Below are 14,889 nucleotides of genomic sequence, written 5' to 3'. Positions count from 1 at the left end.
TTCAAGAAGCAACAAAGGCGTAGCAGCAAGAAGATTGATCGACGAAGTATGGTCAGCGAACGAAATCAAAGAACCGAAAACGTATAAAGAAGCTATGAAAAGTGATGAAAAATTACTATGGTTACAGGCAATGCAAGAAGAAATAGAGTCAATGAATCACAATAAAACATGGGAACTTACAACACTCCCAGAAGGACGAACTGCTATTGGAAGCAAATGGGTTTTCAAATTGAAACGAAATGAGGATGGTGATATATGTCGTTTCAAAGCCCGACTAGTAGCTCAAGGATTCTCGCAGAAGTATGGCATTGACTACGACGAGGTATTTGCACCAGTTGCTACTCACATTTCATTCAGAATTTTGCTGTCTATTGCCGGAAAAAATAATTTTATTGTTAATCACCTCGATGTTAAAACAGCATTTCTAAACGGTACGTTATCGGAAACTATATACATGCAACAACCACCTGGATTTGAACATGAAAATGATAATTTGGTGTGTTTATTAAAGAAAAGTATTTATGGTTTGAAACAAGCCGCTAGGATGTGGAACTCCGTTTTACACGAGGTACTTCAACAACTAGGCCTTAAACAGAGTAAGAATGATTTATGTTTATACTCTGGAGAAATAAAAGGAAATGTTTGTTTCATACTTGTATATGTGGACGACATTATAATTGCTTGTAAAAGTGTTCAACAAACAGAACATATAACGTCATTTTTGCAGAAACAGTTTGCTATCACTAATATGGGTGATATAAAACACTATCTTGGAATTGAGATTTATAGGGATAAAAGTGGAAATTTTCAACTCGGACAAAAGAATTATATAGAAAGGATTGCGGAAGAATATGGTTTAAGTAACTGCAAACCAGTAAAAAGTCCAATGGATACAGGCTACGGAAAAGGAGGAGAAAACTCTATGCTCTTAGAGACGAATTCTAAATATAGAAAACTAATAGGTCACCTGCTATACATTTCTGTAAATACAAGACCCGATGTATCAGCTGCAGTAAGTATTTTGGCGCAAAAGGTTTCTCAACCTACATTAGAAGATTGGACTCAATGTAAACGAGTCCTGAAATACTTAAAAACTACTTCATCAATGAAGCTTCAACTGAGCGATAAAGAAAAGGACCACGGACTTCTTGGGTATGCAGATGCAAACTGGGCTGAAGACCGCTTAGATCGAAAATCTAATAGTGGCAGAATATTTTTTTTCAATGGTGGTACAATTGGATGGACATGTCAAAAGCAAACCTTAGTGGCATCTTCAACTTGTGAAGCGGAATATATCTCGCTTTCCGAAGCAGCTAAGGAAGCAAAATGGATAAGGCAAATATTGGAAGATTTTGAGCAATTACAAAATGAACCCACACCAATTTTGAATGATAACCAAAGCTGTTTACGTTTAGCTAATGATGACAAATTTTCCTTTAAAACAAAGCATATGGACACCAAGTACAAACTTGTAAAAGACCTCATCAAGAAAGAAATTATTTCGTGCAGTTATTGTCCTACGGATGAAATGATTGCAGACATTTTAACAAAACCTTTAAATCCATCTAAACATGCAGATCTTTGCAAAAAATGTAACTTAAAAGCGAATGAGGAGGAGTGTTGAACAAGCACTTTGTTGAAACTACTTTACATTCACTTATTTAATTTACATCATTATTTCTTTGATTTGAATTTGAATTTTGTTTTCATATACAGACAAATTTTTATATATCTAAAATAAAATTTGAATTGAACACAACGATTTTCGGTCTCGTAGTTTTACTAATTTCAATATGAACAATGTTCACTGAACATGTTTTTTATATGTGTGTACAAAACCGACGCAGTATTACCGTTGTCTCCCTTTAGTGGCAAATCTGTCACATGTTTCAAGCGCTAACACTTTTGGGCCAATAGAGGTAATGACGGATCCCTACCTTTGATCATCTTATAGAAATCATTGTTAGATATTCTTTCTGTGTATATTTATATTTTATTTTTGACTTGTCATATTGTGACAAAAACCCGAAAAATTTGATTTTCTATAACAAAATCTAGAAAAACGTAAAAAAATTAATGTGGCTTAAAATTTCAAGTTATTTTCATTTGGCTCTCGGTTACCAAAATTTCCAACAAATATGTGCTACAAAATTCATCAAAATATTATCTGGCCATAAGAGATTTTCCTCTTCGCATCTCCATATCCATCAGCAACATCATAGACCAACGGCATTCACATTCAAGCCAATACGAAAAAATCACAATTGGAAACGTCATATGGAATACCATAAGGCTCGACGAAAGATTACTCCAAAATTGTTATATTTTCACAATCCATGGACATTTTTAGTAACCAGATTGAATTTACTGCGTTATAAGTTCTTTTGGGATCGAGATTTTTGTCATTCGGAGTTTATAAGAGGAGCAAAACAGGTAAATAGATTTCATTGTTGCGTGTTTATTTTACAAAGGAGAGGCTAAGATACAGACCAAGCGGATGTGCTATTGTGATTGAAATTCGAATTTAATTTCATTCAGAAATTTAAATTTAACAACCGTCGGCTTCGTGTTATAATTCGTTAAATAAAAACATGTATAACAGTTAAGGCATTCACATTGAGGCACAATAGCATTTCATTCAATCACAATAATCGCAGTAAGGTTTGTGTATAGGCTATATGTTAATAACCACAATTTGTGTACCCGATACAACTCTACTCTATTAGCATAGCACACAACCATCATGTTCCGCCGAATACGGCGAGAATGTCTATATGACAGTTTTTGAATTTATTTAATACGCTTCGGTGTTTTGTCCAAAGAATAAAGTCGCCAACCTGTCGACTGCCTTCTATAGAAAATGTTATTTCTATACAAAATTTTGTCAAACAATTTTTTCTATAGAAAATTTTGGCAAAATCTTATGTCTATGGAAAATGTTACTAAATTTCATTTCTATAAAGAATTTTTGTCAAAATGTTATTCCTAAAAGGTGATATGATCAAAATTTGGTCAATATAAACTTAACGTATCTCTTTCAATTTTGCATTTAAAAATCCTGAACACCCCTCATTTTGAAGGTGTGTGTGTGTAAAATGTTGCTCCTATTTTGATTTTGGAATTCACTCTTCAGTTGTCAAAATGCCGTCCAAGCAAGACGAGCAGCGTATCAAAATTTTGCTCGCGCATCGCGAAAATCCGAGCAAAGCAAAATCGCTAAAAGTTGCCAAATCAACCGTTACAAATGTAATTAAAGTGTTTAGGGAACGTTTGTCGACAGCCAGGAAGTCTGGATCGGGGGGAAATCGAAGACCGGAAGCCGCTGAGACGACAAAGAGAGTTGCCGATAGTTTCAAGCGAAACCCTAACCTCTCTCCCTGAGGCCGTACACGACGATGCTGACGAAGTTTGACTGCGTGGTAATGGACGACGAAACCTACGTCAAAGCCGACTACAAGCAGCTTCCGGGACAGGAGTTTTATACGGCAAAAGGAAGGGGAAAGGTAGCAGATATTTTCAAGCACATAAAACTGTCAAAGTTCGCAAAAAAATATCTGGTTTGGCAAGCCATCTGTACCTGTGGCTTAAAAAGCAGCATTTTCATAGCTTTCGGGACTGTCAACCAAGAAATTTACGTGAAAGATTGTTTGAATAAACGTCTGCTGCCTTTCCTGAAGAAACACGGTTGTTCCGTACTGTTTTGGCCGGATTTGGCATCTTGCCATTACGGTAAAAAGGCCATTGAGTGTTACGCCGACAACAACGTGCAGGTGGTTCCCAAGGACAAGAACCCTCCCAACACGCCAGAGCTCCGCCCAATTGAGAAATACTGGACTATTGTCAAGCGGAACCTAAAGAAGACCAAAAAAACTGCTAAGGACGAGCAGCAGTTCAAGGCAAACTGGCTTTCTGCGGCGAAGAAGGTGGACAAGGTGGCTCTACAAAATCTGATGGCAGTTGTCAAGCGTGAGGCCCGGCAATTCGGATTTGTAAAAGCGAAAGCCTAACAGAATATTTTTCCTGAATTTTATACTAATTGAACTTGAAAAGGAAATTTAATTTAATTTTTTTAAATAAACGATTTCACCGATGTACACACGTTTTCCCTTGACCAAATTTTGACCGTATCACCCTTTATAGAAACTTTTTTTCAAAATTTTATTTCTATAGAAAATGTTGTCAACATTTAATTTGTATAGAAATTTTTGTCAAAATTTTATTTGTATAGAAAATTGTGTCAATATTTTATTTGTATAGAAAATTTTATTTCAATATAAAATTTTGTTTCTATAGAAAATTTTGTCACAATTTTATTTCTATAAAACATTTTTGTCAAAATTTTACTTCTATAGAAAATTTGTCAAGATTTTATTTCTATAGAAAATTTTGTCAAAATGTTATTTCTATAGACATTGTTTGCCAAAATTTTATTTCTATAAAAAAATTTTGTCAAAATTTTATTTCTATACAAAATTTTGTCAAAATTTTTTTTTATAGAAAATTTTGTCAAAATTTTATTTCTATACAAAATTTTGCCAAAATTTTATTTCTATAGACAATTTTACCAAATTTTATTTCAATAAAAATTTTTTTCAAAATGTTATTCTCATAGAATTTTTTTCAAAATTTTATTTCTATAAAAAAATTTTTGTCAAAATTTCATTTCTATAGAAACTTTTTTCAAAGTTTCATTTCTATAGAAAATTTTGTCAAAATTTTATTTCTATAGACAATTTTGTCAAGATTTTATTTCTATAGAAAATTTATCAAGATTTTATTTCTATATAAAATTTTGCCAATTTTTTTTTGTTTATAGAAAATTTTGCCAAAATTTTATTTCTATAGAAAATTTTGTCAAAATTTTATTTCTATAGAAACTTTTTTCAAAATTTGTTTGTATAGAAAATTTAGTCAATTTTTTATTTCTATAGAAAATTTTGTCAAAATTTCATTTCTATAGAAAATTTTGTCTAAATTTTATTTCATTCATTTTCTTTGTTATTGTTGGCTTCTCTTCAATCGTTATTGTTGTTTTTGATCTCAGCTTAAAGCCATGCATTGACTAAACTACAGGTGTAGCTTAACCAACAGAGGAAAAGTATGAAGATAGAGGAAGCACGCTCAAAAACAAACTCAGCCAAATACATTCAAATCGATGATTTGAGTTTGGCAAAGGAAAAGAGATATGCTGGCAAATTTGTTTAGGCAGTAGCCGACTATCAAACCCTTTTTCGGGAGGTTCAAGTGTAGTTCACTTTGGGTTGAGTGAATTACCCGAATTTAATCTGATAATTGGTTGATAGTTTTGCTGCAAGTAGAGGATGCTGATGAGGAATGTGGTAATTCCGAAACAGCTGTACATCCAACCATCTTGCATTCTATAGGGCTTTGCCCAAATAAATTTGACAAGCATACTTTTCCTCTATTGGTTAAGCTACACTTGTAGTTTAGTCAATGCATGGCTTTAAGCTGAGATCAAAAACAACAATAAAATTTTATTTCTATAGAAAATTATTATTTCTATAGAAAATTTTGTCAAGATTTTATTTCTATACAAAATTTTGTCAAAATTTTATTTCTATAGAATTTTTTGTTAAAATTTTATTTTTATAGCAAATTCTGCCAAAATTTTATTTCTATAGAAAATTTTGTCAACATTTTATTTCTATAGAAAAGTGCGTCAATAATTTATTTGTATAGAAAATTTTATTGAAACTTTATTTCTATAGAAAATTTTGTCACAATTTTATTTCTATAAAAAATTTTTGTCAAAATTTTATTTCTATCGAAAATTTTGTCAAGATTTCATTTCTATAGAAAATTTTGTCACAATTTTATTTCTATACAAAATTTTGTCAAAATTTTATTTCTATAGAATTTTTTGTTAAAATGTTATTTCTATAGAAAATTCTGCCAAAATTTTATTTCTATAGAAAATTTTGTCAAAATTTATTTGTATAGAAAATTTTATTGAAACTTTATTTCTATAGAAAATTTTGTCACAATTTTATTTCTATAAAAATTTTTTGTCAAAATTTTATTTCTATCGAAAATTTTGTCAAGATTTCATTTCTATAGAAAATTTTGTCACAATTTTATTTCTATACAAAATTTTGTCAAAATTTTATTTCTATAGAATTTTTTGTTAAAATGTTATTTCTATAGAAAATTCTGCCAAAATTTTATTTCTATAGAAAAGTGCGTCAATAATTTATTTGTATAGAAAATTTTATTGAAACTTTATTTCTATAGAAAATTTTGTCACAATTTTATTTCTATAAAAAATGTTTGTCAAAATTTTATTTCTATCGAAAATTTTGTCAAGATTTCATTTCTATAGAAAATTTTGTCACAATTTTATTTCTATAGAAAATTCTGTCAAAGTTTCATTTCTATAGAATATTTTGTCAAAATTTTATTTCTATAGAAAATTTTGTCAAAATTTTATTTCTATAGAAAATTTTGTCAAAATTTTATTTCTATAGAAAATTGTGTCAATATTTTATTTGTATAGAAAATTTTATCAAAATTGTATTTCTATAGAAAATTTTGTCAAAATTTTATTTCTATAGAAAATTTTGTCAAAATTCGGTTGATGGGTTCAGAATACATGTTTCTGAGATACCTCAATCAGAGAGGCAAAACGACTGCGACTATTTATTCAAACGGGCAATATTTTGAAAAACAATGGAGCGATTTTGTTTTTCATAATATCAAAATAATTAAGTTTAAGTGGATTAATTAAAATTTTTCTGAAAATGTTGACATTGTTCTGTTAGTTTGAATGGTTGTAGTTTGGTTTGTTGTGTGTTTTTTGGGATTTGTTATGCTGGCCTGGAGGATACAGTTAGAGAGTCATTGGGAGAGCATTCGTAGCAAGAAATTGGGTTTGATGAAATTTTTGCCAAAGGTGTTGAAATTTTACGACTTTTTGCCATTTTTAGATTCTACGTGTATGGAAAAGTTGGCATTCGAGTTTTGCGATTATTAAAAAGTAGACTTTTGATGTAGCGAATTTCGTCTTTTTGATGAGCTTTCAGCGGATGTGATATCACATTTCAGGGACATTTTTCAAGCTGGATGTCGATGCGGAAAATGTCTTTAATTTTGGACGATACTTGAAAGGAAATACAACTATAGGAATTATACAATCAAAATAACAACAATAATAAATTTTTCTAATATTTTTTATTTCAGGCAGCGGTAGTCATTACCGATACTGTACGTAAACAAAATACAGAGGACATCCAGAAATTCACCACACCTATGGGTTTTAAACAAATTACCGAAGATATGCTACTTTCCCGTGATGATAAGCGTTTGCAGCTAGTCCGTTTCAAAACGGAGCATTTGAGACGAGCCATACCCATGAAAGTGGTAACCAGATGGAAATTTGGTAAGAGGGGAAAGATGGTCGATAAAGCATTCTAGAATAGCAAATCTAATCCGTTTTTCTTTGCTAACTAAGGTCGACAATATTGTTTCATTGACATGCTATTTGTGGGTCTTCGAAATACCAAAGATTTCGATACAATTGAAGAAATTGTGGAAATTAATCAAATATTGGATATAATCGATAGTGATTTTAAAATGACTCAACAAACTTCATCGGTATCGGTATCGCATCGTATTGTCTTTGCCGAAATTTTCATACGATTCCGTAAGAATTGCAGTGAGATTAGAAACGGCTATGAATATTCCCAACGTCAAGGACATCTTCATGATGCAAACGATTGGTCTGTGGGTTTTTATAAAATACTCTCGTTCGATGTTCTCAATTATATGCCAAGGGATTGAAAACTCATTTTACAATAATTTAAATTGAACAAGGTTTTATTTTGTAATATATCAAAATGTTTATAAAATAAAGTGGTAAAGTATATATCGATTGTTAAAAACTAAGAGGTGAATATATCTCTCCATTATCATGATCGTGAGAGGGATGGATTTATGGGGTTTCATAAAATACACTCTTTAGATATTCTCAAACGAAAATAATGAAAACTAAAACCAAATTAAATTTTAATTTATTTTATTTACATAACCAATTAGGAAACTGATTTAAATATTTAAAAATAAATATATTCCGATTTCCCGAAATAAAGTGGTGAAAGTAAATCAATTGTCGATAGTGGGAAATGTAGCTCAATTGCCGAAATTGGTAAATGTAACTTGATTATTAAAAAAAACTAGGGTGTCTCATAATCAATAGAGGTGAATAGAAGTCCATTGTCACTAGTAAAGAAAATAAGGAGCGTGAAGATAAAGTCGAAATTTAACTAGCCGAGACACAAACCAGATCGTTGTTACCTGCCCAGGTAATGGGTTAATTACAATTTGGGAAGATAAAATATTTAATAACAAGTATATACGGCCGTAAGTTCGGCCAGGCATAATCTTATGCACCCTCCACCAAGGATTGCATAGCAACTTGTACTAAAGACTGTCATTCACAATTGAATTACTTGGGTTGCCGTAACACTTGCCGATGGCAAGGTATCTTAAAACTTCCTAACACCGTCTTCACAATTGTAAGCTAGTCCATACGGGGTATATATTAAACAAAACAGCCGATTAAATACGAAAATGATTCAGTTTAACAAAATTTTCTATAGAAATAAAATGTTGGCAAAATTTTCTATAGTAATAACATTTTAACAAAATCTTGTATAGTAATAAAATTTTGACAACATTTTCTATAAAAATAAAATTTTGACAACATTTTCTATAGAAATAAAATTTTTAAAAAATTTTCTATATAAACAAAAATTTAACAAAAATTTCTATAGAAATGAAACTTTGACAAAATTTTCTATAGAAATAAAATTTTTACAAAATTTCCTATAGAAATTAAATTTTGACAAAATTTTCTATAAAAATAAAATCTTGACAAAATTTTGTATGGTAATAAAATTTTCCCAAAATTTTCTACAGTCATAAAATTTTGACACAATTTACTATAAAAATAAAATTTTAACAAAATTTTCTATAGTAATAAAATTTTGACAAAATGTTCTATAGAAATAAAATGTTAACAAAATTTTCTATAGAAATGAAATTTTGACAAAATTTTGTATAGTAATAAAATTTTGACAAAATTTTATATAGTAATAAAATTTTGACAAAATTGTCTATATAAATAAAATTTTGACAAAATTTTCTATAGTAATAAAATTTGACAAAATTTTCTATAGAAATTAAATTTTGACAAAATTTTCTACAGAAACTACATTTTGACAAAATTTTCTATAAAAATAAAATCTTGACAAAATTTTCTATAGTAATAAAATTTTTACAAAATTTTCTATAAAAATAAAATCTTGACAAAATTTTATATAGAAATGAAACTTTGACAAAATATTCTATAGAAATAAAATTTTGACAAAATTTTCTATAGAAATAAAATTTTGACAAAATTTTCTATGGAAATAAAATTTTGACAAAATTTTCTATAGAAATAAAATTTTGACAAAATTTTCTATAGAAATGAAACTTTGACAAAATTTTCTATAGAAATAAAATTTTGAAAAAAAATTCCTATAGATATTTTATTTCTATAGCAATAAAATTTTGACAAAATTTCCTATAGAAACTAATTTTGACAAAATTTTCTATAAAAATAAAATCTTGACAAAATTTTCTATAGAAATAAAATTTTGACAAAATTTCCTATAGAAACTAAATTTTGACAAAATTTTCTATAAAAATAAAATCTTGACAAAATTTTCTATAGTAACAAAATTTAGACAAAATTTCTTATAGAAACTAAATTTTGACAAAATCTATATATATAAAATTCAATCTATGTTTGTTTATTTATTTGTTTGTTTGTTTATTTGTATGTTCCGAGTTGGCTCCGAAACGGCTGAACCGATTTACTTGAAACTTTCAGAGATCGTAGGGGGCGTTCATGTGGTGAAAATAGGGTACCTCATTTTTTGACACCTAGTCGCGGAGGGGGACCTCCCCTTTGTCGGACTTTTTGAAAATTGGACCAAAGTTGACCGATTTGCTTGAAATTTTCATTGAAGATTGGGGTTGGTATCTACACAAAGATCCGCTACTTTTTATTTCGATATTTGGTGGAGGAGGGGGGCCTCCCCTTTGTTCGACTTTTTTAAAGTGCAGTGAAAAAACTAAAATTCTCTAAATTATCTGAGATTTACAGGGAACATGTGGTGAGGTTATGGAATTAATATGGGGTACCTGATGATTTCATATGTGGATAGGGAGGGGGACCTCCCCTTTGCCAATTTTTTTTTAAAGTACAAACAAAACTAAATTCCCCCGACTGAAATTTTACCGAAAAAATGGGTTATGAAATTTATATCAGGTTCCTGATTTTTTAATAAAAATAAAAGGGCATAGGGAGACATCCGCTTCTCTTAAGTACATACAGAGAAACAATTAAATTTTACCGAGTTACTTGAGGACTGGGGAGAGGTTACGATATTAATAGTTGATACCTGATTTTGTGATATTTGGACGGAAGAGAGGCCGCCCCTTTAGGCTTATAATTTGCTTGACATTTTCTGGGACGTTTCAAAAAAAAATTTAAGTTTTCTTGAAATTTACAAAAGCAGTGGGGGAAGGTTATGAACGAAGACGGTGTTTGTCGATATTGTATCGGGGAAAGTGACGTCCCTTTAAAACAATAGAGCAAAATTTAAACATCGCCGATCTACTTGAAATTTACAGGGAACGTGGGAGGAGGTAATTAAATCTATACATGATTTTTAAATTAGTATATGATTTTTCGATATATGGTTGGGGAAGGGGAAAATTGAAATAAACTTTGTCGATTTACTTCGATAGAATTTATAGGGACCATTGAGTGGTTGCGAAATTAATATAGGGTACGTGATAGTCCGATATCAGGTCGGAGTGGTGCGAAGGTGGGAAGAGGGCTCCCTTTTGTCCGTTTTTTTTTTCTTAAATTGAAAGTAGAGGGTTGTCCGTAAATGGGAACTCGGTACATAATTTTATGATTTTTGCACAGGCTTCTGCCAGACTTCTTTTTAGTAAAGAACTTAAATTTACAAAAAATTGGTAGCCAACGTAGAGGGTGCATCATTTTCGAACATTTAAGCAAATGTTAATGTGGTAAAATTTTTTACTACTTTTGCTTTTTCCGATTTATTGGATAATATAGTGCTTAATTTTCAGATATGTTGAGGAAAAGGATACCTTTCCTTGACAAACCACACTTAAAATTCACAAGCAATATAGAAGATTGTCCAACTACTTGAATACAGAACATTATTAAAAAAAATTTGGAGAAAAGGGTACACCCTCTCCCGCCGTATTTGTACATATAAACGAAAAATCAAGTAGTCCGATTTGTTTAAAAGAATTCAATTTGTTTTCAGCACGAAGGATATAGTTGACTAAGTTAACGCAAAATGTTCCTCCAAATACGCTTCGGAAGGCGCAGCGAAGCGGGCCGGGTTACGCTATTTTCTATAAAAATAAAATCTTGACAAAATTTTCTATAGAAATAAAATTTTGACAAAATTTTCTATAGAAACTAAATTTTGACAAAATTTTCCATAAAAATAAAATCTTGACAAAATTTTTTATAGAAATTAAATTTTGACAAAATTTTCTATAGAAACTAAATTTTGACAAAATTTTCTATAGAAACTAAATTTTGACAAAATTTTCTATAAAAATAAAATCTTGATAAAATTTTCTATAGAAATGAAACTTTGACAAAATTTTCTATATAAATAAAATCTTGACAAAATTTTCTATAGTAATAAAATTTTGACAAAATTTTCTATAGAAATTAAATTTTGACAAAATTTTCTATAAAAACTAAATTTTGACAAAATTTTCTATAAAAATAAAATCTTGACAAAATTTTTTATAGTAATAACATTTTGACAAAATTTTCTATAGAAATTAAATTTTGACAAAATTTTCTATAGAAACTAAATTTTGACAAAATTTTCTATAAAAATAAAATCTTGACAAAATTTTCTATAGTAATAAAATTTTGACAAAATTTTCTATAGAAATTAAATTTTGACAAAATTTTCTATATAAATAAAATCTTGACAAAATTTTCTATAGTAATAAAATTTTGACAAAATTTTCTATAGAAATTAAATTTTGACAAAATTTTCTATAGAAACTAAATTTTGACAAAATTTTCTATAAAAATAAAATCTTGACAAAATTTTCTATAGTAATAAAATTTTGACAAAATTTTCTATATAAATAAAATTTTGACAAAATTTTCTATAGAAACTAAATTTTGACAAAATTTTCTATAAAAATAAAATCTTGACAAATTTTTCTACAGAAATAAAATTTTGATAAAATTTTCTATAGAAATTAAATTTTAACAAAATTTTCTATAGAAATAATTTTTTTGTAGATTATGAACCACTTTTGGCATGGTTGTTAGCGGCCATATACCAGGGATGGAAAATGCAGTACTATAGTACGTTTTTCAATACTTTTTCGCCATGGTTCAGTACTGTAGTACCCCCGCGAATGATTTGGTATCTTTTGTGAGCCGATATCAGATTTCTGGTACAATAGTTCTGACAAAATATTTTAATATTTGGAGAATGTCTTTAACAAACTTATTTGCTAATAGTCTTTTAGAAATTTGGCAAAACAGACAAGTTCATGCGGCAAGAAAAATTCGATTTTGTAAAAGCCATAGTCAAAAACACAATTTGCTTGAATTTCAAGGATGTTTTAGTCGAAAAAATCAAGCGTTTTTATATTATGCTTCCACACGAACACTTTCTAGATAAGAAGTCATCGATCGCGTACTAAAATAATGCGAACCATTACAGTCGAAACTTGAGACAAAAAAAATCTACCAACATTTGGAGAAAATCTTACCAAACTCATTTTTTTTTTGCAAAAATTTATTTCTTCAGAAACCTGTGTCAAAATTTTATTTCTATAGAAAATTTTGTCAAACTTTGATTTCTATAGAAATTTATGTCAAAATGTTATTTCTATAGAAAATTTTGTCAAAATTTTATTTCCAAAAAATATTTTGTCAAAATTTTATTTCTATAGAAAATTTTATCAAAATTTTATTTCCAAAAAATATTTTGTCGAAATTTTATTTCTATAGAAAATTTTGTCAAAATTTTAATTCTATAGACAATTTTTGCAAAATTTTATTTCTATAGAAAATTTTTGCAAAATTTTATTTCTATAGAAAATTTTGTCAAAACTTTATTTTCTTTAAAATTCAAAAATTCTTGACAATAATCTTACAATGGAATTTTTGTTGAAATTTAGTTGAAAGTACTTTTTCGCTCAAAAAAATACCTTTTTTGTACTTTCTTAAAAACTGTATTTTCCATCCGTGCCATATACTAGCGCAATGTACCAAATTTCACCACGTACCAAATTTCAACCGATTCGGATGAATTTTGCTCTTCCAAGGGGTTCCGGAGTTCAAATCTGGGGATCGGTTTATATGGGGGCTACATATAATTATAGACCGATGTGGACCAATTTTTGCGTGGTTGTTAGAGATCATATACTTACACCATGTACCAAATTTCAGCCGGATCGGATGAAATTTGCTTCTGTAAGAGGCTCCGCAAGTCAAATCTGCGGATCGGTTTATATGGGGGATATATATAATTATGGACCGATATGGTCCGATATGGACCATTTGCAATAGTGCCAAGTTTCAAGTCGATAGCTTGTTTCGTGCGGAAGTTAGCGTGATTTCAACAGACGGACGGACGGATGGACATGCTTAGATCGACTCAGAATTTCACCACGATATATACTTTATGGAATATATATACAGAATATATATACTTAGAGGAATATTTCGATGTCTTACAAACGGAATGACAATGTTAATATACCCCCCCCATTCCTATGGTGGAGGGTATAAAAATCAGCACCGTGATTGATACGCAGGATGTATTTTGGCATAAAAAAGGCCCAAAGCACCCCAGAAATATTAGTTTTTCTGATATGTTTTAAAAGTAATTGTTTTTATTTTCAAAAGCATACCAAAAATATAGATTTTAATCGAAAATAAATTTACAATATATGGCACCTGCTCTTAAGGATTAATATAAATGTATGTGGCTGTTTTTAGAAAACATTTGACATTGTCTTCAGAGAAAATTTCATAGAAATTTTTTTAGAGAAATTTCAAAGATTTTTTTTTAAGACATCTGTTGTTGCTTTTGGGCTTTTAAGAATTTAGTTTTAAGAAAAAAGTTCATAGACCCCTTCTTTTTGGGGAAAATTTCATAGACGTTTCGTTCGTAGATAATTTTGTGTTTAGAGAAAATTTCATAGAAACTTTGTGGTTAGAGGAACTTCTATAGAAATTTGGCTCTAAATACAAGCAAAGCAAAATTTCTTTGCAATTCTTGCCACAGAAAAAATCTTTGGATTTTTTTAAAGACAAACTCTAAAGACAAAATGTTTATGAACATTTTTCTAAACACAAAATTTCAGTGGAATTTTCTCCACAGACAAAATTTCTATGAAGTTTTTATATTTTTCTAAAAACTAAATTTTTAAGCAATTTTCTCTAAACAGAAAGTTTCTGTGTAATTTTCTCTAAAAATAAAGTCTTTACGAAATTTTCTCTAAAGATAACATTTCTATGAAATTTTTTCTAAAAATAAAATTTCTATGAAATTTTCTCTGAAAAGAAACTGTCCATGAATTTTTTTCTAAAAGTAAAGTTTCTATGAAATTTTCTGTTAAGACAAATTTCTTTGAAATATTCTAATGATCAATTTTCTCTAAAGTCAAAAGTGTTGTAGTATTTTCTCTAAAAAGACGAATTCTATGAAATTTTCTCTAAAGACAAAATGGTATTCTCTAAAGAAAAAATTTCCTTGAAATCTTATCTAAGAAGAAAGTTTCTATGAAAAT

The 14,889-nt window shown here is 29.1% G+C and overlaps 1 protein-coding gene across 3 annotated transcripts; it reads left to right on the top strand.

The window, feature by feature from the left end:
• Positions 1-1,749: 1,749 nt before the first annotated feature.
• Positions 1,750-7,902, top strand: LOC142234200 (uncharacterized). Of its 3 annotated transcripts, none has more exons than XM_075305288.1 (4): positions 1,750-1,919; positions 2,097-2,433; positions 7,198-7,396; positions 7,469-7,902. In XM_075305288.1, exons 2-4 carry the CDS (start codon positions 2,278-2,280, stop codon positions 7,795-7,797), a joined length of 684 nt encoding a protein of 227 aa, XP_075161403.1. In that variant the 5' UTR covers positions 1,750-1,919; positions 2,097-2,277; the 3' UTR covers positions 7,798-7,902. The 3 variants fall into 3 exon arrangements, with proteins under 3 accessions (XP_075161403.1, XP_075161402.1, XP_075161401.1); XM_075305287.1 differs by having other exon boundaries at positions 2,059-2,433; XM_075305286.1 differs by lacking the exon at positions 1,750-1,919 and having other exon boundaries at positions 1,986-2,433.
• Positions 7,903-14,889: the final 6,987 nt, after the last annotated feature.

Source organism: Haematobia irritans, chromosome 4 (assembly GCF_050003625.1).
Source record: "Haematobia irritans isolate KBUSLIRL chromosome 4, ASM5000362v1, whole genome shotgun sequence".
NCBI lineage: Eukaryota > Metazoa > Arthropoda > Insecta > Diptera > Muscidae > Haematobia > Haematobia irritans.
The sequence above is the reverse complement of the archived record's forward strand: the minus strand, read 5'-3'. Positions and strand labels throughout refer to the sequence as shown.